The sequence below is a fragment of the Amblyomma mixtum genome, chromosome 3, assembly GCF_055824585.1.
Source record: "Amblyomma mixtum isolate Tamu chromosome 3, ASM5582458v1, whole genome shotgun sequence".
Classification (NCBI taxonomy): domain Eukaryota; kingdom Metazoa; phylum Arthropoda; class Arachnida; order Ixodida; family Ixodidae; genus Amblyomma; species Amblyomma mixtum.
In genome coordinates this window covers 375,675,844-375,702,391 of record NC_143014.1, presented here as the reverse complement: position 1 = coordinate 375,702,391, position 26,548 = coordinate 375,675,844, and the positions used below count along the sequence as shown (strand labels likewise).

Below are 26,548 nucleotides of genomic sequence, written 5' to 3'. Positions count from 1 at the left end.
GACCAGCAGCCCACTCTATGTACTCAAACGGCGAGGCCGAGAGAATGATTCGGACTGTGAAGGACCTGTTCTGTAAAGCAGAGGATCCTCACTTGGCCCTACTCAGCTACCGTGATACGCCAGGCATCAGTGGCTTCAGCCCAGCTCAACTCTTGATGGGACGGCAGCTGTTGTGATGCGTGGTTCATCAGACGCGCGCGTTCATGAGCGCGCGTTCATGCGAAGGAGCAGGCAAGTTTCCAGGGGCGAACGCGGCATTCATTCCCACATGTTCGTCGGTGCATGGCTGGCCGAGAATAACCCACCCGTAGGTTGCGGCGCACGCCTTTTACTAGTTTTTGGCGCACCTGCGCATTAGCGACGGCGGCGATAAGCCGGACACCACATCCCTCCCCTTTTATATTGGCTAATTTAACAAGCTAAACTCCAGCTTGATATCTGTCCGGTGGTCGACGGTCTCTGGTCGGGCAGCGTCTTGCACCCGCCGTCTGGAACGCTTGCGAAGCGACAGGACCACTGGTGGTAGGGGTGGAGGATGTCACTGGGTCGACGCTTGGTGGAAACGCCAGGAACTCGTCTCCCTCCTGGTTGGATGCCTCGCGGTCCGGATCCGTGGTCCGCGCGAGCAGCTGGTCCTTGTGACGACGCCAGGTGAAACTGCCTCTGGGTGTGGTAGCACGAACGGTAAAATACAAAGGGCCGGACTGCCCCACAACACACCAGGGACCCAGTTTGGTCCGCCTCGATAATTGCGAGCCATCACTTGGTCACCGACTGTTATGGCACGATCACGACGTGGGCGAGCCACGGATTGCTTGAACTGATTATATGCAACCCTTCCTCCCACTGCTGGCTTGACAACATCGAGTCGATTTCGCAGCCGTCGTCCTAGTAGCAAGTTTGCTGGTGACTCAGTTGTTGTCGCATGGGGCGAGTTGCGATAGGTAAGCAAAAATTTCTCAAGCCTCAGATGTAATGTGTCCGCTCCGCTAGACTTACGAAGAGCGTTCTTAAGTGTCTGAATAAAAGGCTCTGCAAGCCCATTTGAGCTGGGATGATACGGTGCAGTAAGCACATGACGACAGCCCAATCCTTTCACAAAAAGCTTGAACTCTTCGGAAGTAAACTGCGGGACGTTATCAGTGACCATGGTTTCTGGGAAACCAAACCACGCCAGTAGCTCTCTCAGTTTGTCAACTGTAGCGTCCGACGTAGTCGAGCGCATCACAAACACTTCCGGCCACTTGGAATGCGCGTCCACGACTACAAGAAACATTGCATTCAAAAAGGGGCCAGCAAAATCTATATGTACGCGCTGCCATGGTGCTGTTGGCCAAGACCAAGGATGCAGGGGCGCTTTGCACGGCTCGGAACGCTGTTCTTGACAACTTACGCAGGCCTTGACACGATGCTCGAGGTCCGCCTCTATGGACGGCCACCAGACGTAGCTGCGCGCCAGTTGCTTGCTGCGCACGATGCCTGGGTGCCCTTCGTGGAGTTCGTCCAGCAACAAGTTGCGAAACTTTGCCGGCACGATCACTCGCATCCCGAACATGATGCAGCCTTGGTGAACTGTGAGCTCGTTGCGTCTGTCAAAAAAAGGCTCCAAATCTTTTTCAGTCACAGACGCCGGCCACCCCACGTTTATGAAATCAATCACTCTACAAAGCAAGGGGTCCCGAGCTGTTCTTCGAGCAATGTCCTGGCTTTAAACTGGCATTGATTGCAACCGCAATGAATGAAGTTTCCTCTCTTTCTTGTTTCGTCTTTCACCACTGATAGCGGCAGGCGCGAACAGAAATCGGGTTCAGCGTTGTTGCTTGATTTTCTGAAGATAAGCGAATACCGGTACGCTGAGAGTGTGACAGCCCAGCGCTGCAAACGCGCTGCTGCGTTAGTCGGAATACCGGTTTTTGGGCCCAAGATTTTTTGAAGCGGTTTATGGTCGGTGACTAATGTGAACGAACGACCAAAAATGTGGAAATGAAACTTCTTAACTCCAAATATTATTGCAAGGGCCTCTTTCTCAAGCTGGCTGTATTTCTTCTCGGTATCGGTCAAGGTACGCGATGCGAAAGCGATTGACTTTGTGCTTCCATCATCCGAAACATGAGAAAGAACCGCGCCTAAACCATAGTGCAATGCGTCGCATGATAGCTGCAACGGTTTGCACGGGTCGTAGTGCGCCAAAATCGGCGGAGAGGCTAGCAAGCTCTTTATCTTGATGAACGCTTCCTGGCAACGCTCATCCCAGCACCACGGGGCGTTTTTACGTAGCAGCCTGAAAAATGGTTGCGCCACCGTTGCTAGGTTAAGAAGGAACTTGCCGTAGAAATTGACGACTCCCAGGAACGACTGCAGCTGCTGCCTGTTTTTAGGGCTGGAGCCTTGAGGAGTGCGTCAACCTTCTCCGTCGTAGCCGAGATGTCTTGTGCGCTGATTCTGTGTCCGAGGTAGCGAAGGTCGTGTTGGAAAAACGAACACTTACTTCTCTTTCTAGACACGAACGCCTCTTTCAAGAAGTCGTTTTAACACAGCTTCCAGATTGGTGAAATGCTCTTCGTCATTTTTACCACTGACCAGAATGTCGTATAGGTAGCAGCAAACGCCGTTCAAGCCCTTCAGCATGGTGTCAATTATTATTTGGAAAATGGCAGGTGCGGACGAAATTCCAAACGCGAGTCGATTAACAGCAAAGTAGAACGTTAAGTTGGGCGAGTTGGTATGGGTTCATGGTTGTCTCTTGTCTCTAGTCTTTTGTGCGCTGTTTTTCAACCATGATTAACAGCAAACAATCCTTTCTGCGTATTTAACGTGAGGTATTGTTTTGACGACTCAGACATGACCACTTTACGGGTACGGGTACCGCAGGCGTAGCGTATTCTGGCGTCATAACCAGCGATATAATTCCCAGTTATTCCATTTTGGCCAGTTCAGCGTCGAAAGCTTTTTGCAACGCGAACGGAACATTCCTGGCTTTTAGGAATCTCGGCTTCATACCAGGTTTAAGAAAAAGTTCGGCGCGCTCTTCCGTTATCGTGCCTAACTCGTCTTCGAAAAGGGCTTGGTACTTCGCCAGCAATGCGTCTAGCCTCTTTTTTACGCTGATATGAGTAGGAGTGTGTGACCTTGTAATGTTGTTCAGGTTCCAGATTTTCGCCCACTCCAGCCAGGCGGCGCGGAGCCACTCCCGGCCCAGTAGAGGTGGTCCCTTGTGGTCTACGACGTAGAGTGGAAGAAATGCAGAATGGTCGCCGTGCTGCACGTTGACCGAAGACTCCCTGGGGTCATACCAGTGCTCCTGTGTAGGTACGAAGTTTAACTGTAGTAGGCTCCAGTACAGCCGAAGGAAAGAACTGACGGAACTGAGTCTTTGACATGACGGAAACAGCCGCTCCCGTGTCCAACTCCATGTTCACCAAGACGCCGTTGATGGTCATCAGTACGATGACAGGATCGCACTGAGCTGCCGACACGCCGTTAAGGCTGAGGGTCGAAGCTTTCCGAGACACAACTGTCAGCATCTTCGCATTCTTTTTCATTTGCTTTTTCTTGGAAAAAGTCTTACCACTGCTTCTGCAGGCTCTCTGGATATGCCCTATTTTGTTGCAACTGAAACAGGTGGCGTCCAAGTGAGGGCATGCTTCACTTGTGTGTTTTGGCGAACCACAGCGAAAACAGCTTTTGCGTGTTTTCTGCGCTTCAGCCTGCACATTGTGCACATCGCTGACCGCGGCGTCGGGGCCGTGTGCTTCAGCAGCACTCTTCTTAGCCGCTTCCATTGGAAGAGCCCTCTCCACCGCTTTCTGGAACGTAAGCTTGCTATCTTCCGTGAAAAGCACTCGCTGAATGTTTTCTCGTAGCAGGCCGCACACGAAGCGGTCCCGAAGGGATTCGTCAAGGGCGCTTCCAAACTCGCACGTTTGCGACAGTTTACGAAGCTCAGCAACATAACTAGATATGGACTCGCCTTCTCGTTTACACCTCCGATGAAACTTGGCCCGTTCTCCAATGACGGACGGCTTCGGAGACAGGTGGTCGCTCAAAACTTTCTTGAGGACATCGAAACTTTTCGTAGAAGGCAGGTCTGGAGCAGTTAATGACTTCAACAACCCGTAGGTCTTCGGACCGATAATGCTTAAAAAGGCGTGTACCTTTTCGCCGTCGGGTACTCCGTTGACAATCAGAAACGACGTAAGCCGCTCTTCGTACGAAGCCCAATCACTGGCGGACTCGTCGAAGGGTTCCAGTTGGCCCAGTCGCCCAGCGAAGTGCGTCACTGCTGCCTCCCCAGTAAACCATAAAACGTACCATAGACATCAGCGAGATATTTACGCTGGACATTAGACACCTCCATTAGACATCCATTTTAGTACCGTTTACGAAAAATCTACGTACCTACAACATGAAAATTGGGGTCCAGTTCACGTTGTAGCTACGTACTGCAGACATCACGCTCTACATTTATCAGATATTTGTGAACATTGTAGGGTCTGCTCGCGGGCAGGTCAAATCTCGCGCCGCTCACCGCGGGTAGCCTCGGACCCCTTCTTTACGAGTGGTGGGGCAGGGGGAGTGAGGCTAGGAGAAAGCCTTCATAAGGCACGACCGGGAAGGCCCGCGCTCTCTCGCTCTTGGACCAGCCCTGCCAAAGGACCACCTGACCCAGCTGCCACGACGACGACCGGCCCCCCTGATGTGAGATTAAACCTTTTCATACAAAGACCTGCCTCGAGTCACTGCCTGTGCGTCCCCGCGCAGAGGAATCGCCCACAACATGTAAGTACGCCCAGTCTACGTAGCCTAGACGTCTATATAAAGAGAATATATGACTATACATAGATCAATACCCAGGTGAAAATTTCTAACTGGTTCCAGTCCAACTGTTTTAAGGGACACAGTTCCAGTTGTTGCAACTGTAAATTTGTCTCTTAAACCAGTTGCGACTAGAACCAGCTGCAATACGAGATGCAGCTGACACCTGTTACAATTCCAGATGGAACGGAGACCTACTGCATCCCAGCCTCAGACTTCCCTATGGAGTCGTCGGCACGTCCAAGCACTCCAGCTAGCTCAAATACAGTTGAGTAAGCGAGTACATGGCCATCAGGGGAGCCCAAAACACTGCAGATGACTTCCGAGTGCGTCAGTATTTTATTGCGCTCGGCGCTTTCACTGAATCTTCTCGTTGAGCATAATCGTCAGGTTAACAGCTGCGGTGGCATCAATACTCTTCTGCAGAGCCCAATAAGCCAGGGTTGCTGCAAAAGAAAGCATAATTGTTCACTTTTACAGGTGACAAGACAATGGCACAGCAACCACAACAAACAAACCCAGTAATTTACGCCACTTTTACCGACGCAAGTCTATGAAGCGTCAAAGGTTGCCCTTGCAGCACTAAAAGGCAGCCGTGCTGAGCGGAGTGTGCTTGCACACGCACTTCGGCGCACCATCCGAACGCATGCCCACATTTCGGTAGTAGAGGCTGCAGTTGCATATACATCACCAGCCTTTGTTTCAATACACAGCGAGTTTGGCAAAACAGCCAAACGAGAACGTGCCGATAAATGCGTTAGAATTTTTTCATTACGAACGCAAAAATAGCATAAAATACACTTCAATGAGTAAACTGAGACTGAGTACGCACCAAGAAAGGTCACGATTCCAGCCGGTGAAAACGACTTGTAGTCCTATTTCGTACTGACGGGTCCACTTCGCCGAGTAGTAAAAGCAAGCAAACTGTCTTCCTTCAGCTCCATCAAGGAAAGAACGGTTGAACAATGTCGCCAGCAATAATAAGGGAATAATTAATTCTGTGTCGAGGTTCTTCAAACACAACGTTCCCGCGGAACACGATGAGAAATCGCACACGCCGTGCGCTCTACCACTGCCGCCATGGCTGAACCTAGCCTCGTGCGGATGTGCGAAACTGTCACATATTTTGTATCGTCTCTTTTTTGTACTTAGTAGCAGGCTTGCTGTGGCACGAAAAATAAGTTAATTTTTAAATTGTAGCATATTACTTTTTTCATAGCTGCAATCGCCATGCGCAGTTTGCACTATTATTGATAAAATACGATACGAACTACAACGCGATGGCGGCGCAGACAATTCACCGCGCTTTCCCCGACGCCGCCTGTCCGTGGCATAGAACAGGCATATGGGCAGCGCATGTTGCATGAAGGCAAGATAACCAATTATCGTTAGGGTAACTGGCTGGATTCAGAGAGAATGCAAGCACAGCAGAGAGGATCAGGGCAGGTGGGCAGATGAGGTTCGGAAGTTTGCTGGGATAAGGGGCCCGCCGCTGGCACAGCTAGGGTTAACTGGAGAAATTTTTGGCCTGCACTGGACATGATTACAGTGTTGACATGATGATAAAAAGCGGGACTCAAGAAGTTTATTCTCAAGAAATATGAGGTCACACATTCAGCTACACAAATGCCTAAGTTTTCCTCAGTTCAACATTCCAATAGTTGGTTATCATTGCTAGCGCGATTAGCAGATTTAAGGCATTTTTGAAAAAAAAAATAACTCCCAAAAATTGAAATGAACCAATTCTTGTACTTTAAATAGTTGGATAAGTTGAATAAAACATGCTTAATCAGAAAAATGGTTATTATATAGTCCTGGCTGCTAAATAACAAAAAAGTTTTTTAGTGTGTCCTCACTTTTCAGTGTGGTTGAGATAGCTTGCAGGCTGTAGCACAAGGTATAAATTGAATGTAAGAATAGTAATGAAATAACAATGCGAATCCTGACCAAAGTGACTGGCATTTCAAACCAACTGCGTACAGTTGAGTCAGAAACCTGATGCGTGTGCATTCAGATTTGTCTTTACTACTTCCCGTATTTTTGTTCTTTCTAGGTAGGATAATGTTGCCGTGAAGCAAGCACGAAAAAACACAAAAACACAGGCAGCGCTGGTCATGCCTCCAATTTGTAGTCAACAGCGATTTCCAACTTTAAATGCAGTAAGGCAACACGAAATATCGAACGATTGAAAAATATGTAATTCTTAAATTAGATATCTCGCTTACATACCCAGGACATGACAAGTAATATCTACGAGGAGTCTAGGTTAAGGCAGATATAATGTCATGGGTACGTCTCCAGGTTTTCCACGAAAAAAGGTTGGTAGATAAGACGTCTGAGAGATTTTGCTTTGGTACATAGACGTTCAGACTTAATCTGGACATCTATGGGAGGTTTGTGGTTTGCTGGGTCGGCCCCAGTCATGACGACAGTCACCGGCTCCGCACACTACAAAAACGATAGTCTTCTTTACCGAGTGAAATTCGGAAGCACTTGCCTTCCAAACTGAAGAACGCAGTCTTCAATCCCGTCCTCGTCGCCAGTTGTTGTGATGCGTGGTTCATCAGACGCGCGCGTTCATGAGCGCGCGTTCATGCGAAGGAGCAGGGAAGTTTCCAGGGGCGAACGCGGCGTTTATTCCCACATGTTCGTCGGTGCGTGGCTGGCCAAGAATAACCCACCCGTAGGTTACGGCGCACGCCTTTTATTAGTTGTTGGCGCGCCTGCGCATTAGCGACGGCGGCGATAGCCGGACACCACAGCAACTAAGGAACAGACTCCCCAAGACGGAACAACAGTTATGCCCGAAGTGGCCATCAAGAGAACGGGTTTCACACAAGGAAGCTGCATACAAGCAGAAGCAGTCCAGTGACTTTAATAGGCGCCACCAAGCTGCAAACCTGCCGCCACTAAAGACAGGCCAATGTGTGTGGGTTCGGCCTGACCAAGTGCAAGCTAGAGTCCTGAGTCCTGCTCAAAGACGTGGTTGAGACAGAGCGAGGCGGCGTCCTGCAGCGTAATCGGCGTCACCTCGTACCCTTTGTCCCGGGAAAGGAAGAGCAGCAGAGTATTCCTCCGCAGTGTTCAGTTGCTGTCCAGGAACCACCGCCTACTTGTGCAACAGAGTCTCGAGTCGCTCGAGGACCATCTCCAGTGGACGGTGACCAAGTAGTACGAACACGTAGTGGTAGGCGTGTTGTTCCTCCGGACTGCCTAAATTTGTGAATTGATTTCTGGCGGCTTCTTCTCTCCTTGCTCGGTCTTTAAGGGGGGAGATGTAGAGGTCGCCGCTGTTCATTTGTGAAGCCACTAGTTGGTGGCTCCCTCTCGGTGGTGTTTTATGTATGTTGGTTGGTTTATGGGGTTTAACGTACCAAAGCGACTAAGGCTATGAGAGACGCCGTAGTGGAGGGCTCCGGAAATTTCGACCACCTGGGGTTCTTTAACGTGCACTGACATCGCACAGTACACGAGCCTCTAGAATTTCTCCTCCAAATAAATTCTAGCCGCCGCGGCCGGGATCGAACCCGCGTCTTTCGGGACAGCAGCCGAGCACCATAACCGCTGAGCCACCGCGGCGGCTTTTATGTATGTAAACGCCTACGGAATAAAGAGGGGCGTCTTGTTTTGTTCGGGTGTCAGCTGCGTGCCTGTCGTCCCTTCAACGGCTCCCGAGCGTCTCCTCGGGTCGCGGGCCGTTACTCGGCCACGCAACACACACCACCCACACAAATAAGCAGCATTTTCAAATAAACAACCACCACAATTTATTATTTGTAAAACTGAAGGAGAGTGCAAGCCTATGCAACAAACGGTGTTCCTTCTTACAAGTAGTGCTGTTTTGATCATCAGTCAGTGAATGCCCAGACACTGCAAGCAAAATATGCTTCTGGGCCAAATACTGAACTGGCTTGATTTATTTCATTAATTTAACACTGCTATATGAGAGAGTAATGAGACTGTGCAGGAAAAACAGCTGCAGATCACATCACCTGTCCTCCTTTCAATTCATGCAGTTTCTTGCCATAATGACATACCAAACGTCTCTGGATAGCACTTTCCAGTACCTTACAGCTAACATGGTCGTGTTCAGCTTTGCAGTTATAAGGTTGCTCACTAAGCAAAAATCTTGAATGGCAATACTAAATCGTGACATTCTTGTCTGGTCCGAACAATCCCACGCCCCATAGCATATCAGAAATGTAAGGCAATAAATATAATCTGAGCATACATTTAATGAAGAGGTGATACAAAGCGCAAAAGGGACAGGACGAACGAAGAAACAACACGGACAAGGCGCTTTGTATCATCTAGTCATGTACCAACTCGCCCACCAATCGATTATTCAATGAAGAGGCAAATATTACTCGGGGCATCGAGGTGATAGCAATGATACTCACTTTCTTCCAGCTTGCCATTAATATTTCCTGTCATGGCATTTACGATGCTTGTAAGTTCGCCGTTCTCTTTTATGAGCTCATCACACCGGCGCCGCCAGTACCGCACTTCTGCCTTGGCACGCTTGAGCTCCGATAAGGAAACGACTTCGTCAACAGTGTCGCTGGCACTTGTCCCTGATGGAGGCTCCAAAGCACGTCTTTTTTTATAGGTACCTGCGCAGGAAATTATCAATTCATTGCATTCATTCAATATATGCTGAGAGCATAGAACACAGAGCTACTACTCCTGGACATACCTGGACAGCAGAAACAGCCTCATTTTTATTGCTTACATTATTTAGCTGTTCCTTCAAAATTGCTTGGTATGCCAAGCTTTTTGAGGTCATTTTCTGCCTGTTAGCTGCCTGCTGAGAATGTCAAAAATGGTGATTATTACACAGTTGCAAAAAGTGACAACCATGTGCAACATGCTTGCCTGGACGTATCTCTGGAAGATCTATGTGAGCAAGGCTCATCTTTTTCAGATTCGAGATCTGATGCATGAATGAGTGCCTTGCGTACTCTCTTGGATTTTATTTTTATCTCCAGTTCTTCTTTTGAAACTGTGTGATCATGAAAGTTGAAGGATACAACTGCTTTAGAATGGACTGTGCAAAGACATAGTTTATTACATAGGTCCCCCAAAAGTAAAACAGAACACGAGCAAAGACAAACTGCTTCTCAGCGTGCTCTAGAACTGGATGCAGATAGCAAGGATCTAATATTCCCATTCGGCAGTTATGATGCTCGCTTCATTGCCACCATGGGTGCAAGCTCAGCGTACACCAAGTGCACTTTTCAACCTACATAGAAGGATTCATTACAGGCGCACATTGTGCTGAAAGAGTAGTTCTTTGGTGGCCTGCAATTTCTGCTTTGTCAAGAATGCAACCAATTTCAGAGTGTGCGCTGGCACTCGAGACTTTTTCCATACGTTCCAGCGTGCTGCGCTAAACTTTCACGGCCTTTTATGAGTTAGCCCACGTGCTATACTCTATCGCGCGACGAAATCACCACGAAGTAAAATCAGAACAGCGGCGATCCTGGAGCAATATGAAAGATATCACATTCTTGCAGATGCAGAAAGCGCGGTCTTCCAACGACGGCGCAACAAAACTACCTCTGACGTGCACTGATGGAAGTATAGAGCGGCTTAGTACGTGACGGCGAAAAAGCGAGCGTAAACTGCAAGTCACTGCTTACTGTGTGGCTTTAATTCTGCAACTGCGACATTCAAAAACATGCAGCGCAGTTTGGATATGGCCTACCAAAAATTGTGCTGAAATCTGCGTGGGGCGCCAAACGATGTCGTGCGCGCGAATGTTTGACGTATATTCACGTCGTGTACGCACCAGAATAGATTGGCATGCGTCTGCCGACGTCGGTTTCCGATCTAAAGATATCACTGTCCACAGAATTTGAAGGCCTAAAGGGCATATGCAAGCAAAGCAATGAGCACAATTAAAGTAGAGAAGCCGATAACCGCACAGCGGTTCCACGCCGTCGGGCATGCTGTACCGTCTGTTAGCAACAAAAACCGATGTAACGAGCACAAATAGAAAAAAAAAGATGCCCAGGCTTAGCTTGGTTAAGCCAAGAATGCGTTGCATATTGCGCGGTCTTTTTGCGCGAGGTATTGCTTGGCGGCACTCGACTTTCTCAGCAGCTTTTCCTCCGTGACGTATGGACGGACGGACGGACGGACGGTCGGACGGACGGTCGGACGGACGGTCGGACGGACGGTCGGACGGACGGTCGGACGGACGGTCGGACGGACGGTCGGACGGACGGTCGGTCGGACGGACGGTCGGACGGACGGTCGGACGGACGGTCGGACGGACGGTCGGACGGACGGTCGGACGGACGGTCGGACGGACGGTCGGACGGACGGTCGGACGGACGGTCGGACGGACGGTCGGACGGACGGTCGGACGGACGGTCGGACGGACGGTCGGACGGACGGTCGGACGGACGGTCGGACGGACGGTCGGACGGACGGTCGGACGGACGGTCGGACGGACGGTCGGACGGACGGTCGGACGGACGGTCGGACGGACGGTCGGACGGACGGTCGGACGGACGGTCGGACGGACGGTCGGACGGACGGTCGGACGGACGGTCGGACGGACGGTCGGACGGACGGTCGGACGGACGGTCGGACGGACGGTCGGACGGACGGTCGGACGGACGGTCGGACGGACGGTCGGACGGACGGTCGGACGGACGGTCGGACGGACGGTCGGACGGACGGTCGGACGGACGGTCGGACGGACGGTCGGACGGACGGTCGGACGGACGGTCGAACGGACGGTCGAACGCACGGTCGAACGGACGGTCGAACGGACGGACGGTCGAACGGACGGTCGAACGGGCGGTCGAACGGGCGGTCGAACGGACGGTCGAACGGACGGTCGAACGGACGGTCGAACGGACGGTCGGACGGACGGTCGGACGGACGGTCGGACGGACGGTCGGACGGACGGTCGGACGGACGGTCGGACGGACGGTCGGACGGACGGTCGGACGGACGGTCGGACGGACGGGCGGTCGGACGGACGGGCGGTCGGACGGACGGGCGGTCGGACGGGCGGTCGGTCGGACGGGCGGTCGGTCGGACGGGCGGTCGGTCGGACGGGCGGTCGGACGGACGGACGGACGGACGGACGGACGGACGGACGGACGGACGGACGGACGGACGGACGGACGGACGGACGGGCGGGCGGACGGATGGATGGATGGATGGATGGATGGATGGATGGATGGATGGATGGATGGATGGGAGCGCCCCCTTTGAAACGGGGCGGTGGCAACCGCCACCATGCTCAGCTCTTTTTTTCTTTTTTTTGTGTTTTTTTACGTGGTTTGGTGATGTCACGTCACCACGTGGCGTCACGTCACGTGGTTTGGTGGCTGCCCGGCCGCGCCCAAGGGCTGAACTGAGTGATTGCAATATGCTACGCATAAAAGATTACTGCAGTCTGTTCAATTACTAGCTAGCATGCGCACTTGCGATGGGTAAGGCCCGGAGTTCTCAGGATTCTCCCGGTCAACCCACGTCGTTGTATAGACAGCGCCTTTCTCAGCGTCGTTGTACAGACAGCGTCGTTGTATAGACAGCGCTAAGGGCAACAACTGTTTGGTGCCATGTACAAAACATTTGTTTATCAAGTGGGGCGAAAATTACTGAAATAATGACAATTATTTTTCTTAAAATATCACAAGTGTGATTTTTTTTAAGTGGTATCATCATCAAGCTTCGCAAGCGTGGTCGAGCCGAGCACAGAGCTCCAGATCTTCGTAACCTTTGTTCCTTTGTGGCTGTTTACGTTCGGTTGCGCGTGAATTGGTTCTAGCAGACCGATTTTCATCGCTGGTTTTAGCTGCTGGCACTCTGTGCTATTTGTCGTGTTGGAACATGAGCGCGACGAAATACAGGACTCGTAAGCGATATCTCGATCCCAATGCAACGGATGAGTGTGTGCCAAGATCAACACATTTTGAACTCAGAAAACCGGCACTGGCGTTTTCAGTTCTTTCTCATCAAAGCTCTATTTTGAATGGAAATGTTGCTTTTGACACTAGCAGCGGTGAAGACGAACCATCAGTCGGCTGCAGGTGAAAACGATGAATCAAATGGTCACAAGAGTGCGGAAGACAGTGATCCTGCAGGTGCAGAAGAGGAGGACGAGCCTCATTCTTCAACAGAAACTCGGCCGTCCACCAGTTTTTCTGGCTGCCCGTCTTTTTTAGAATTTTGGCTCTCATAGGTAATGGAAGCTCCATGTCAGTAGGGGACGTCGTCGTCCTCGTTATGGACATGGCTATAAAACATAACTTGGCATGGACGGTGATAGAAGATATTTTAAAGTTGGGAAATTTGCTATTAGGATGGAAGATTCTTCCAGACAGCAAGTATCTCTGCAAAAAAATTTTCTGGCGCTTCACTAGACGATATGGAGTTCCATTTCTACTGCCCTACTTGTGAGCACCCCTTGGTAAATACACGTGGAAGTCTATGAGAGCGCAACAGTGTATCTGCGATATGTTCAAACTGTGAAAAGCAGTACTTCGGTCCCCAGTTAATGCAGACGGGGACTTCTTCGTTTGCTTGCGTCTGAGGAAGCAATTCGAATCTCTTCTTGCAGATTGCACTCTCAAAGAGCAGCTCTTTGAGTCTTTGAGCCGTACAGAGCAGCCCAGGAACAATATATCAGACATAACTGATGGTGCTTTCTACAAGCAACAAAGAAGGAAGCTTGGTTTCGAAGCGCATGACCTGACAGTCACTGCAAGTTCAGATGAAAGTCCGACGTTCAAGTCATCCAATTATTCTATCTGGCCTGTACACCTCACCATCAACGAGTTGCCACCACACCTTCGCTGGAGCAACGTGGTGTGTTCTCTCCTGCGGTATGGCACCAAGCACCCGAACATGACTCTTGTTCTTGAAGCTTTTGCCAAACAAATGAAAGAGCTATTTAGAACTGGAGTATTGTGGAATAAAAGCGGTCAAGAGCTGCATTCAAAGGTATGTTCTTTAAACATGACAATTACATTTTAGCAATGCGTCGAGCAGTGCAGTGAAATCTTTCTATATGCTTTAAAAAATGCAGGCACATTTTTATCTCATCTTTTTTTTCTCTTTGTGTTGTGCTACACTATATTTTTGAAGTCATGTGTGCCCAAACCGCTACATTAGTAAACCCAACTGTGGCAGTCTTATTTCGATGGAGGCATACTGCAAAAGGTGCCCATTTGCTGGGATGTCGGTGCATATTGAAGATGCTTAGGTGGTGAAAATTAATTCGGAGCCCTCCACTATGGCGTCCCTCATAGCCACTGTTGTGTCAGTACATTAAACCCTACATATCATTACCACTAAACTTCCTGGTTATAACTATTTCAGTGCAAAATGTATCTGATAGGAAGTGTCTTATTGTTATGGCATTAACCTAAAACACGACGGATATCTGCTAATGTGAGCAATATTCGAGGAGAAATAACTAATCCGGCAGGACTGTAGGGCCCGCCAGCTACTGTTAAGTTTTGAGGCACTGCTGAAGTTCTTTGAATTAATTTTTTTTTATTTCGAGTTTTATTAGTAAGACGGAAAGCTCATTTTCTGATGTCTGTTTTTTTTATGTCTACTGCATCACAGGCATTGCAGATGCGCCGGCAAGGAAAATAATGCAAAATATGGTACAGTTTAATGGCTATTATGGCTGTGCTTGGTGCTTTCACCCTGGAGAGTTCATTGAAGGTGTGTATAGCTCACATTTTGAAACACTTATTGTGGGTTTTGTACACTGCAGTTTTTCATCTAGAACCAACTAATGATCAAGACATGAAATATATTTTAATGTAACGATCGAACTTATTCTTGCCTACATGGGGGCACATGGTTGCCCCACTATACCTGTTTACAAATGTTCCCCAAAGCTTGGATTGGAGTCAAACACATAAACTTACACTGAGCATGAAGATGCATTAACTATTGTACTACCGTGACGTTGTGCATCCTAACCAAGGCGTGTATATACATATTTTATGCAGGCTCTGTCAGGTACCCTGTGGCTGCTGCTGTCGACAGGTCCGAGGCTACTATGTTAGATGACATGAAAACTGCAGTATTGCGCAAACAGATCACCAACGGCGTCAAAGGGCAATCACCGCTAATCAACGTTCCAGGTTTTGACATCGTCTGGAGCTTTCGGCCAGACTACATGCACAGTGTGCTGCTGGGTGTTGCCCGCCAGATCACCGATGCATGGTTTTCGGACACAGTGGAAGGACACTACATTCAAGCCCCCGGAAAATGGCAGAAGTAGATCACCGGCTTCAAAGTCAAAGGCCCCACTTTTCTTTCAGTCGAACTCCAAGGTCAATCAAGCTTCGCAAGTACTGGAAGGCAGCAGAATGGGAGTCGTGGCTCCTATATTACTGTCTTTCATGCCTGAAAGACATCTTGCCCGATGAGCTGCTTGAGCACTTCGCGCTGCTGGTGTCTTCAGTGTATCTACTTTTGAAGAGCCATATCACGACCGAAGACATCAACAACAGCACGGAAAGGATGACGACATTTGTGGTAATGATGCAGTGTCACTATGAAGAAGCCCAAATGACCTCAAATGTTCACACTTTGCTGCACCTTCCGAAGAGTGTACTGTTACATGGCCCACTCTGAGCACTGTTTTGCTACGAATTTGAGAACATGGGACATCTGCTGAAGCTGGTATGATCATCAAACGGAGTTCCGTGCCAGATCCTTTCTCGCGTTCTTTTGAGGAGCAAATTTCAGCAGTTGCGGTCCATGGCTTCACAAGAAGTGAGGGAGATGTGCCTGAAGACATCCAACAAGCATGAAGGAGCTAGGCTTCTTGGTAGGCCCCAGCCATCTTCGCCAGGCTTGAAAAGCTTTGTTTTGGAAAGTGTGGGGGAAGTACAAAAAATTGAAGAGTACAGGCGAGTGAGTGTTGATGGAGTTATTATACACAGCAAGCAACACAAGCCTGCTTTGAAGCATGATTCTTCAGCAGTGAAGCTTGGAGATACTTATGCAGCAGATACTTATGCGATACTTATGAGATACTTATGCAGTCGATGAAGGAACTTGCATAGTAGTTCATGGCCCCTAGCAATGAATGAAGTTGTTTACTAGCTGTCATGGGTGTCGCTGTGATAGCCCTCTTTTTTATCCATTGTAGTGTGGATACCAGCTGCATTGAATTTGTGCCCCAGGTAACTCAACTCTTTCTGCAAAAATGAGATGCATGATAGCAGGCTGACTGGTTCACTCAAGCACTGTATCTGGACTCTGCACATGAGAATGAGACGGGTCTGATGAGCACAGTCGGCACGTCACAAGAAGCACAGGAACAAAAAGCTTCATGCCCGTTTAAAGCATGAGCATGTGACTGCACAGCCAAATAGTCCATTGGCAGCCAACACAGCTCCATAAACATCACTCTTTTGGCTTGAAAGACTAATGTTTGAATGCTCCAATCTCTGGATTGCTCTCTGTACTTGTACACCTTGTTCTATTCTATCCAGCTGAAAATTTGTTTTATGAATTTTCTGCTAGTCGAGAATTTCAATTTTATCTCTGTCAATTTATTTTGTATTGTTCAATTTCAACGTTCATTCTGCTGTATGATAATTGTCTGTTCATGTTGGTTCCAAACTGTAGAATTCGGTCATAATGCAGCTGCGCTCCTGGCGGAGTGAAATAAACATTCTTTTGTTGTATAAAACAGTGTAATCTTTACTGTGAGAAATGTTAGTTTAGTCACACATAACAATTTGCAACATCCCAAATATTTCCACACCTGAGAGTATCCTTGCATAAATGAGGCCAAATTAAAACGCTGATTGTTGGGAAGCTACCTCTTGCTTATTTGGTTCTCATGAACAATATTTAGTCTCGTCGAAGTCAGATGCAATTGAAGGTAGGCTCAATTATAATTTGGCTAGTCGTTTGCTAGACACAAAAATGCACCAAGCTTGTCAGAACAGATGAGAACGATCAAGAACACAAGATGCACAGTGGCAGCACTGTTTGGCTGCACTGTTTTGTCTTCGTGTGGGTGGAGTGAAAAGGAAGTTAGCATCTTGGTGCGTCAGCATGACGATATAAGCACAAGTTGCACTCAGAAGTACGGCCATGAAACTGTTTGTGTGATAACTATAATTATTTTCTTTACCGAGTGCTTAGTTTAACGCAAGACTGCATTAATTCTGTGTCCCTTCTTTTAAACTTAGCTTATTGGAACCACATTTCCTCATTTCCGGATTCTTGAGTCCTAGCCATTGCTATGTATTCATTAGTTTAACAATCCAACCAGACTGAAGCACAGACCTGTTACATGAGTAATTAAGCTCTTAATTAGTCCAGCATAATTTGGTTATGCCTAACCATACCCAAAAGGTAAGCGCAGTGCGAAGTCCACATGGCCAGATCAGCCAAAAACGCCGTGAAGTGGCGTTCTACTTCATGTCCACCAGTGGCCACTTGAAGTAGTGCGCCCGCTTAACAAATCACTTTTATTTCAAATTGCCACAAATGTTCCTTGGTCCACATGCTTTCAAGTGAGACCATTTGTAAAAGCCACTTCCTTTCAACTGGTCCCACTTGCAAAACCACTTGTTTCAAGTGGGCCACTGCAAAACAAATGGGGCCATTGTAAAAGTTACTTGCTTTGAAATGGTCCCAATTGCTGTCAGACGGTCCCACTTGCTGTCAAATGGTCCCACTTGCAAACCCACTTGCTTTCAAGTGGGACCACTTCAATTACCATTTGCTTTCAAGTGGGACCACATGCCTTCAAGTGGGACAATTTGACCACTTGAAAACAAGTGGGACCAGTTCAATTCCCACTTCATATTTTCGCCTAGGGCTTTGGTATTGATTTTTTGTTTGGCATGCTCTTCTGCCAGATAAGAGGCAAAATTTGACAAAAATGGCCTCATGAACGTTTGGATCATCAGCCTTAACAGGGCCAACCGGTGAGGCTGTGTGGTATCCTTCGAGCACACGAACAGTGGATTCTTTTCATGTGATGGCAGCTGCATGTCTGCGAACTTTTTGAGTAACCTTGGCCCCCTTACAAGGACAGGAGCCACGCTTAACGCAGCACCTTCCAGGCGGCTGACGAACCCTGCGAGCGCCAAAGTATGGTACGACAGCCCTCCCCGGCCCACGCCTGCTATGATGGCGATGGACGGAGAGGCTGGTGCCCGCAAAATAACGAGTCAGCCCTCAGGTTGAATGAAATCTTCCACAGCTTTGACCAAGAAGCCAGCAATCATTGCCAACGTGCTGGCTGGAAAGCTTCGTAGAGGGGCACCTGAAAACAAATGAATTAAAACAAGAACTTGATTACGCTTGAAAAATACTATCAGCAGCATTTCAGTCCTGAATCAGTCTCTTACAAGCATAGTGCCCAATTATTGGCAATATGCCTATAATTAAAGCGAACAGATAGTTTGGAAATGGATTTAAGACTGAGCTGTTCAGGCGACAGCACCCTTCGGAGGTCACTGTTCATCCACTGTTAAGTGCAGAATGAACACTGTTCATTCTTCATGGTTGAAGCCTCAGTCGTTAATCCCATCGTTCACAAACCCTGAAGGTCACTTTGGGACAGCACCTGAACTCAGTTTCAGAACAATATCTCTACATTTCTGAGGTTCGCGGCAAGACCTCGAAAGGCAATTTCAGTAGCTCAACTATCATGAACGAAAGCAGAATCCTTAAAACTCGCTATCCGAAAATGGCGCCAGGCCTTCTAGCTTTTCATGTTTAACTTAGAAAGAGCCCAAAGCATTCAGTTATGTCCCAGCGCTTCTTTGCATACTTGAACAGCGTTACAGCGTAGCAAGAGGAGGAAGCAAAAGCTTTTTGATAGCATTGTCGCAAATGGCCTTCAAGGGAAGGAGAAACAGTTTTCATGCCTTCTCCAGGGAGCTCACCACACTTCCAACATTACCACTGAATGACGCGTGGATGACGCGTGAATGACCCGAGTGACCAAGATTTTAACATTTTCTGTAGGGTTGAGAGGACTGCATAGGAGCCGGTTTGGTCATTGGACCCGTTCAGTTGTCGTATTGTCGAAAAAAGTGACTCTGCATCGTCACTGGAGAAAGTAAGCACGAAATAAAATCCGGACTTAAGAGGAACCTTGTGCACAGCACTGTGGACATTCCGGTCCCTCTCAGTGTCTCATAAATCTTGTCGGATAGGAATTTCATCATATGAGAAATGGCTTGCTTCGATCCCCTAAAGTAGTTGAGGAAGTCATTCTCTAGGTACGAAAGTCTGAAAAGAGAAAGGTTTCTAGAGTAGTAAATTAGGCCATGTCACAAGAAAACCAGCAAAGAACTTTTCAGTAACTGTTAATAAAGAAAACGTGCACTCTATACGTCCTACACTAGAAGCCGAAGCTTGTTCAAAACTATAAATCCATGCTTTCTACAGTAAAATAGAACGATGGCTGAGTTGCTATGGTGCTCGGCTGCTGACCCGAATACGCGGGTGGGATCATGGCCATGGCTTTCGCATTTCTATGAAGGGTAAATGCTAGAGGCCCGTGTACTATGCGATATCAGTACGTGTGAAGTCACAGGCGTTCTATATTATCCACAGCCCTCAATTACGACGCCCCCTATAGCTTGAGTCGCTCTGGGGCGCTGAACTCCGCGAACCATAAACCAATAAAATAGGGCCATCATAAACATTGTCCTAACTATGACATATCTCGTCGTCTGCAAAGTAAAATGGCATCCTCAAGGCATCTCTTCTTGTCCAATGAATACTGGCGCTCTTAATACTTTGAAGCACAAATCATCCATAAATTCCATACCAATTCCATAAATTCCACTGTTGGCAGACAATCCTGGAAGCCGGGAGCTCCAAGGCTTTGTCCATGTTTCTGCAAGAATCCCATGACTGCGACGACCGAAACGAGAACAGTAGTCACTGATTATACTTCTAGTAGAGCGCTAATCAACCTGCTTAATGCTTCGCGGTCGAAAAGGAAAAATGGTATTCATTGCGTGCAGTAGCCCAGAAACTGATCCTTTCATATGAAGTATGTATCCTTCACACAGACAACAAACTATATGCCTGCATATTTAACCTGGGACAGCCCTGTTGACGTTCATTTTTTCAAAATCTGCTGGCCGCAGGTGCTTCTTGGCCAAGCGTCTCATCTATTTCAAAGCGCCCTGCTTTTCCTGAATCTTGTACAGCAGACTGAATGCTGAAATGATGTCTTTGTACCTTAGGAAGCCTGGAAGGATGAATTTTTCATTTCTGCTGCATAGTCTCTGCACGTAAGGAACTAGGATCTAACGTTTTCCAGTATGTGGCAATAGTCAAAAGAGAGGAACAGTTCACGACCCGAAGCCAGAGGGTGCCCAAAAATTATATTCACAGACAATAGCCCAGCTTTGGCGAAAGTTCTGAAGGGCATGCTTACAATGAAGGCATGTAGAGGTTTGAACAATGCGTTGTATGGGGCCACCCGACCGGTTAGAAAAAAACCTTCGAGTGGGAGATGTGGTTTTCTCTAATAAGACGTACAAACTCTGAACCATGCTTATTCAACACAGACTGCATCTTTAAGGCAAGAAGCTTAAGCTGCTCTCCTGACGAGGCCTTTGTGAATTAGTACGCAACAGGGAGCCTAAAAAACAGTTGCATTTGCAAACAAAATCAAAGGGACATTTCTGGCTTCTTTTATCTAAAGAACTGTTTAAATAGGTGGAATATAAATACACCTGCAGCGGGTATACACTCCTACAAACACAAAGCACGAGAAATGAGTTGGCGGTTGGTCGTGATGCCCAAAGTCTCCTTCTGCACTTCCCAGGTCAGCAAAGTCGGGAACAGCATCAGACTGCTTTTGGTGGCTGGTAGTTTGCTACCAGCTACATTTTTTTATCACCAGGAAGCCGCAGCGTGCCTGCAAACATTAATATTCAAATGTGGCAGAACCCTTTCGATATAAAGTTGAAATATTTCACTTGCTCAGATTGTAGTTCTGCCTCGTTGTGTAGAAGTTGCTTAATGATTGCCGACACCACTTTTTCAGTGCATGCGCCAATAAACCTTTTCAGTGTCCAGCGGCATGGTAATCATAGAACCCCACTTTTTCGAAGCAGGATGTACGCAGATGAGTACTTTGCGTGCCAAACCACACCATTGCGGATGGTCTCCTTCCGCCAGTGACCCTTTTTTTAACACCACTTTCTGGGCGTGTTGGTAAATCATGCTTACAACTACACAGCGCAAAGACAAATACGGACAAGTAAGGAAACAGCACAAAGCGCTGACTTCAACAAAACTTTGTTGCTGCGAGCAGCTTATACATACACCGTTTCGCGCGCATGCGCAGCAACGAAAGGAAAATAGGGAAGATGTCACGCCTGTTGAGGACGAGGTTCGGGGTTGCGGCTCGATGGAACCACGGTCTGCACGACGCCCGTTCCCACCTCCAGACCAGGGACAGGAGTGCCGCTGAGCGACGGAGTTAGAAGGTGGCGAAAAAATACTGAGTTTATTTACACATTTATGAGTGAAGATCGGAAAGTGGCTCTCGACGGCATTCGTGGCCGAGTTTTATACCGTCCTTCTTCCCTAGCTTCCCTAGGATGATGACGTCAACTCCAGGGTAGGAGTGACCGGAAACGTTCACTCGCGCGCTCAAACTTCCACCCCCGCACTTGTGGACACCCCCGCACTTGTGGACACGCCTCCGTCACGCGCTGAGCCTGGGAGACAAGGATGCCTTCGAGGTAAAGTTGATTCCGGGATGCGAGGTTCTCGGATCCGCCGAAGGTTCCCCCGGGCTACCGACACCTGTCCGTCAAAAGACATTAGTCACGAAGGGTTGGAATGCGAGACCGGGAAAAGGGCGGAAGTGGGCCTTTGTCCTTTGGGACGTTCGTGAAGGTTGCGGAAGTCCCCCGCCAGCCCGCCGCGGTGCTCGGTACGCAGAAGAACCACCAAGACGAAGGCCGTTGACATCCGCAATGGTTACTACGAAATGGGAGAGGTAACGTCCACGTGCTGATGTCTCCATCCACGTGGGCCGACTCCGGAGAATTGGGCGCTTGTGTCCCCAGTGGGTCCTGCACGGAGACGTAGCAGAGGAGGCCGCCCTTGCCTCGTGGTGAATCCGGAACGACTTGAGGCAAACGTCGTTGAGTCGACAGGGGTTTCTCGGAACCATCCAGGCGACACGTGGGTGCTGGTTGCTTCCTGCTGATGCCGTCCTTAACACACCTTATCTGGCACCGGCATCACATTGCAACAGGACCCACGAACAGGCAAGCAAAACACGAGCAAAACTCGAAAGGGCAAAGCTTATAACGCTCGAGCCAAAGAGGCACTGAATTAAATACGCACATTCCTGACTCACAGCGGGGTAAATTCCTAAAAACTGGCGCACTTTTCCATTAAAAAACACCAATGGCGTGCTGACGGAATCGTCCGCTCTCCCAGGATAAGCATCCGCTATCTCCCTCTCCACTTTATTCGCGTAATTGTGAACTACAGTGGTTTTTTCGAAGAAGTTACCGCGTTCCTTACACTGCTCGAAGTCACGGCAGTGTATGCCGAGATGGCGAGATGCCCCGATGACAATGTTATTGTGTTCTATCACCCTCTCGTTATGACATGTGCCCATCTGGCCGATGTAGACTCGGCTACAGGGCAGTGGTACTGAATAAACCACATTTTTGGTGCTCCCTACATACGGTCTCAGGTGTCTAACAGTGCAGTAATTGTTTGCAACGTCGGTGGAATTCACCTTCCTGCAAAACTTTGAAAGTTTGTCTGGTGCAGAAAACACCACACGCACCCGTGCTTTCTTGCCTATTTTTTGAGGTTGTGGGCGATGACATGCATGCAAAGGATCACGGCCACTTTCTTCACCTGACCTGTGTTAGCGCCGCCTTTGTTTGAATCATGCTTATTTCTGTCTCTGAGCATGCTCTCAGCCAGACAACAACAGAGTACTCGGATAACCGGAACCTCTCAAACGGGTCTCCTGGCTATGGAAGGTTGATTTCCGCCGATGCTCACAAGATTTCGCGAGGATGTTACTAAAGCAAGACTTCACAATAGCCCGTTTCACTAGTTTCGAGTGTGCAAAACCAAAAGGGAGTACGGGTATGTTCCCTCGTGGTTTGAAAGTCCAACACACGTGGTCAACAGAAAAGTAAATACCTAGGGCAAGAAATCTTACGAACTTGTCTACAGCAACTGCATGCGTCAAGGTTAGTGGTTAAAGACACGCTGAAAACTCTGACTATATGCCGAGCATAACAGCGTGAACGGGCAGACCTTGTGTGTTGGTCATAACAAGGTAATAACCTACATACCTGAAAATGCCGGCCACATTCGACCCCCTACACCTACGTTCAAGTTCACGGTCTCGTTCCGCTAGAAAAATATCGCTCAAAACAGGGGCAACGTAGGAGGCTCTGAATATTTAGTATTTCTGAGTCACTATGTTGCCTTCCCAAACAGCAAAAGTGGATTTCAGGTATGTGGCAAGGAATTCCAGAAAGTCATCCGCTGACAAACCTCAAGTGTTCTGAAATGAAATTACACCTTGGTTATCTATGCAGTTCCTGACGCTGGTCAACAAATCGTCCTGGGGGTTAGAATAATAAAGATCGTTTATGTCAACTTGGAATGCTGACAGGTTAGCCTTGCGCCTTCCCTTCAGAAAGCGAATCATCTCGTCAGTTTTTTACTTCAAATCGGTCGCCAGTAGTGAGACAATTCAAATTCTGCTGCAGGAACCTTGCAAGAGACTTTTGCAAAGCCCCGTTTTCAGCGATAACTGTCCTCAAAGGGCGGTCCACCTTATGAGTCTTAGCAGCAAAGAAAAGTTCCAGACCGACCTTTTGCGCCTTGTCCATAGATCGCACAAGCTTGTCCAAATCCATGGTACTGCAGAGTTTTAACGCGGCACTTTTTACACGCTCCAGGTGTACCTTATTCCTAGTTTCAAGCACAGGGAGCACCGCTTTTTTTGTTCTGGCCTGATACGCAACCTCAGAAAGCACCAGAAATCCCCCATCCTTATCAGAGGGAAGAAGAGCCAGTGAGTTCTCCCGCAAGAAAAGAGACAGTTCTCTGGATGGGAAACCCTCGACTAAGGACCTTACACCGAGAGATTACGTCCACACCCTCCGACAGACGTCTTGCACATGGAGTCCGGGGCAAGGATGGACACCTGCCTCACCATTGCCAACCGTTCTGCTGCTGTTGTCCTTGGGTCCACGGTGAACTTAGGTCCGCAGCTGAGCACCTCCTGCACAAGTGACCCGGTGACCCCGTTTTAGAGGTTCCGGTTATCCGAGTACTCTGTTGTTGTCTGTGGCTGAGAGCACGCTCGGAGACAGCAATAAGCACGATTCAGAGGTGGCGCTGACACAGGTCAAGTGAAGAAAGCGGCCGTGATTCCTCACATCCATGTCATCGTCCACAACCTCAAAAAATAGCCAAGAAAGCAGGGATGCGTGTGGTGTTTTCTGCACCAGACAAACTTTCAAAGTTGTGCAGGAAGGTGAACTCCACCGATGTTGCAAACAATGTCTGTGGCAGAGCCTTCATCGGCCAGACGGGCAGATGTCATAACGAGAGGCTGATGGAACATAATAACAGTGCCATCGGGGCATCAAGCCATCTCGGCATACACTGCCGGGACTGCTAACAGCGTAAGGAACGCGGTCCCTTTTTCGAATGAGCCACGATAGTTCACAAATACCTGAATAAAGTGACGAGGAAGATAGCTGAGGCTTATGAGATTGCTGGCAGAGCGGACGATTGTGTCGGCACGCCACCGGTGTTTCTGAATGGAAAACAGCGCCAGTTTTTGTGAATTTAACCTGCTGTGGGTCAGGAATGTGCATATTTAATTCTGTGCCTGGTGGGTTCGTGCGTTTTAGGCTTTTAGCCGGTGTGTTGCTTGCCTGTTCGTGGGAGAGGGGGTCCTGGTGCAATGGCATGGCGGTGCCAGATAAAGCGTGACATCTTCCCTATTTTCCTTTCGTTGCTGCACATGCGCGCGATACGGCATATGTATACGCTGTGCGGAGGAATAAAATTTTGTTGAAGTCAGCGCTTTGTGGAGTTTTCTTACTTGTCCGTGTTTGCCTTTGCGCTGCGTAGTTGCAAGTGACCATTTGATTTGCACAAAAATGAGAGCTGTTCTTGCAGGAAAAGGGCCTTTTCACCATTTTCCTGCCCCTTTCCCTAGAAAAATATGACATTCGTGAAGAATATTTGCACATGAAACTGTGTACTGTTGTTCTCAACACCATACACACTCAAAGAATTATTAAGTTGGATTTCTTCACAACTGGTTCTGTCTTTTTCGCCTGCTGCCTAAGCACAGGAAGCTCAGCCTGCAGTCTCCAGCATAATCCCTTCAGCGTGTTCACCTACATTGGAAGTCCTGTCATGCACGGAAGCGTCAATCTTGTCTGCACTCCATGCACCATTGTAGTCATTTTTGTACAGCAAATGGGCTCGGGGGAAATGTCTCGGGAGGATTCTTGTACAGGCTCAAGTGAATTCTTTTTTGAAGGCCGAGGATGCCTCTGAAGAGGGTCCTTGCAGAATTTCCTCCAGGTCGTCAGGTTCAGGGCTGTCGGCTGCAGGCATTGCAGTGGCTGTCAGCATCAAAGAGGGTGCTGGAACCCCTACCATAGAGCCATCAGTCGTATTTGCATCCGGCCTGAAACATGAGCATATGAGATTTTATTTACGTAAACTGAAATTAATTGAAGAAAACAAAGAATAATTATTTCTACCAACCGGATTTTTAAAAGCCACTGAATCGAGCTAAAGTTTATAATAAAGAAAATTTATAGTCATAAACAGCACTTGCCTCGCTGCCTTGGCATCTCTCCCTGTGGGCGAAGCTGGTTCTGAAGCTTTACGTTTTGAAGAACGCCTCTCCTTTTTCGCCTCCTGCTGCAGATATCTGGGTACTGGGGAGAAACCGACGGCACAGCGTCTGGCTTCAGCTTCCTTATCTTCAGGCCTTTCTGAAATCATCTTTAATTGCAGGCTGCTAACTTTGCTGAGCCACTAGTTTCGGAGTTCTCTCCCGGAAAACTCATGGAATGAGATTCCCTTTGCTGTGCGCCCGCTCGATTTGCAGAGCGGAATGCAGCAGTACGCCATCGCACGCGATTATTTTCACGCCCTACAATAGCGAAACGCTCTCAGCAGTAATTAAATTCCCAGCTCGTATGCTGGCAACAAGAAAAAATTGGAGGCTTATCAAGGTTAAGCCCAGTGGATGCGAAGCATGTCCTTAGCGTTTGGAGGCATCTTGACCGCATACACGCCCGGCGCAAAGACGCTGGCGCGGTTGCGGGCACAGAGACTGACGCGACGGCGGGCGCGCGCCGCCTCATCACTGGCGTGACATCACATATCACGTGATGCAGCGATGGTGGCGCCGTCACCGCGTCGCGCGCCACGGCGCGAACCGAAGCGTGGAGGCATCCGCCGGGCGACGTCCGACGGCGCGATATGAGGCCCCATCTGCAGCCGGTATGACGTCATCACGTGACGTCACATCATGTGATCTCACTTCAAGGTCAATGGTGGTCACCGCCGGGAGGCGACCGACGGCGCGAGGCCCCATCTGCAGCCGGTATGACGTCGTCACGTGACCTACTTGAAGGTCACTTGAAGGTCAATGGTGGCCACCGCCGGGCGTCGCGCGAAGGCCCGAAATCTACGTTAATATGCTTCGCATAAA

At 48.7% G+C, this 26,548-nt stretch overlaps 1 protein-coding gene and 2 pseudogenes across 1 annotated transcript; 1 reads left to right on the top strand and 2 right to left on the bottom strand.

Annotated features, from left to right (window-relative positions):
• Positions 1-410: 410 nt before the first annotated feature.
• Positions 411-3,413, bottom strand: LOC149356841 (uncharacterized). The gene is given in 4 exon segments (XM_089575375.1): positions 411-741; positions 1,440-1,589; positions 3,165-3,275; positions 3,277-3,413. Coding segments are annotated over 4 exon segments (720 nt in total). The 3' UTR covers positions 411-419.
• A 9,404-nt stretch (positions 3,414-12,817) lies between these two features.
• LOC149356840 (uncharacterized) lies at positions 12,818-15,858 on the top strand (annotated as a pseudogene).
• A 1,679-nt stretch (positions 15,859-17,537) lies between these two features.
• On the bottom strand, positions 17,538-25,833 carry LOC149356839 (uncharacterized; annotated as a pseudogene).
• Between the last annotated feature and the right edge of the window lie 715 nt (positions 25,834-26,548).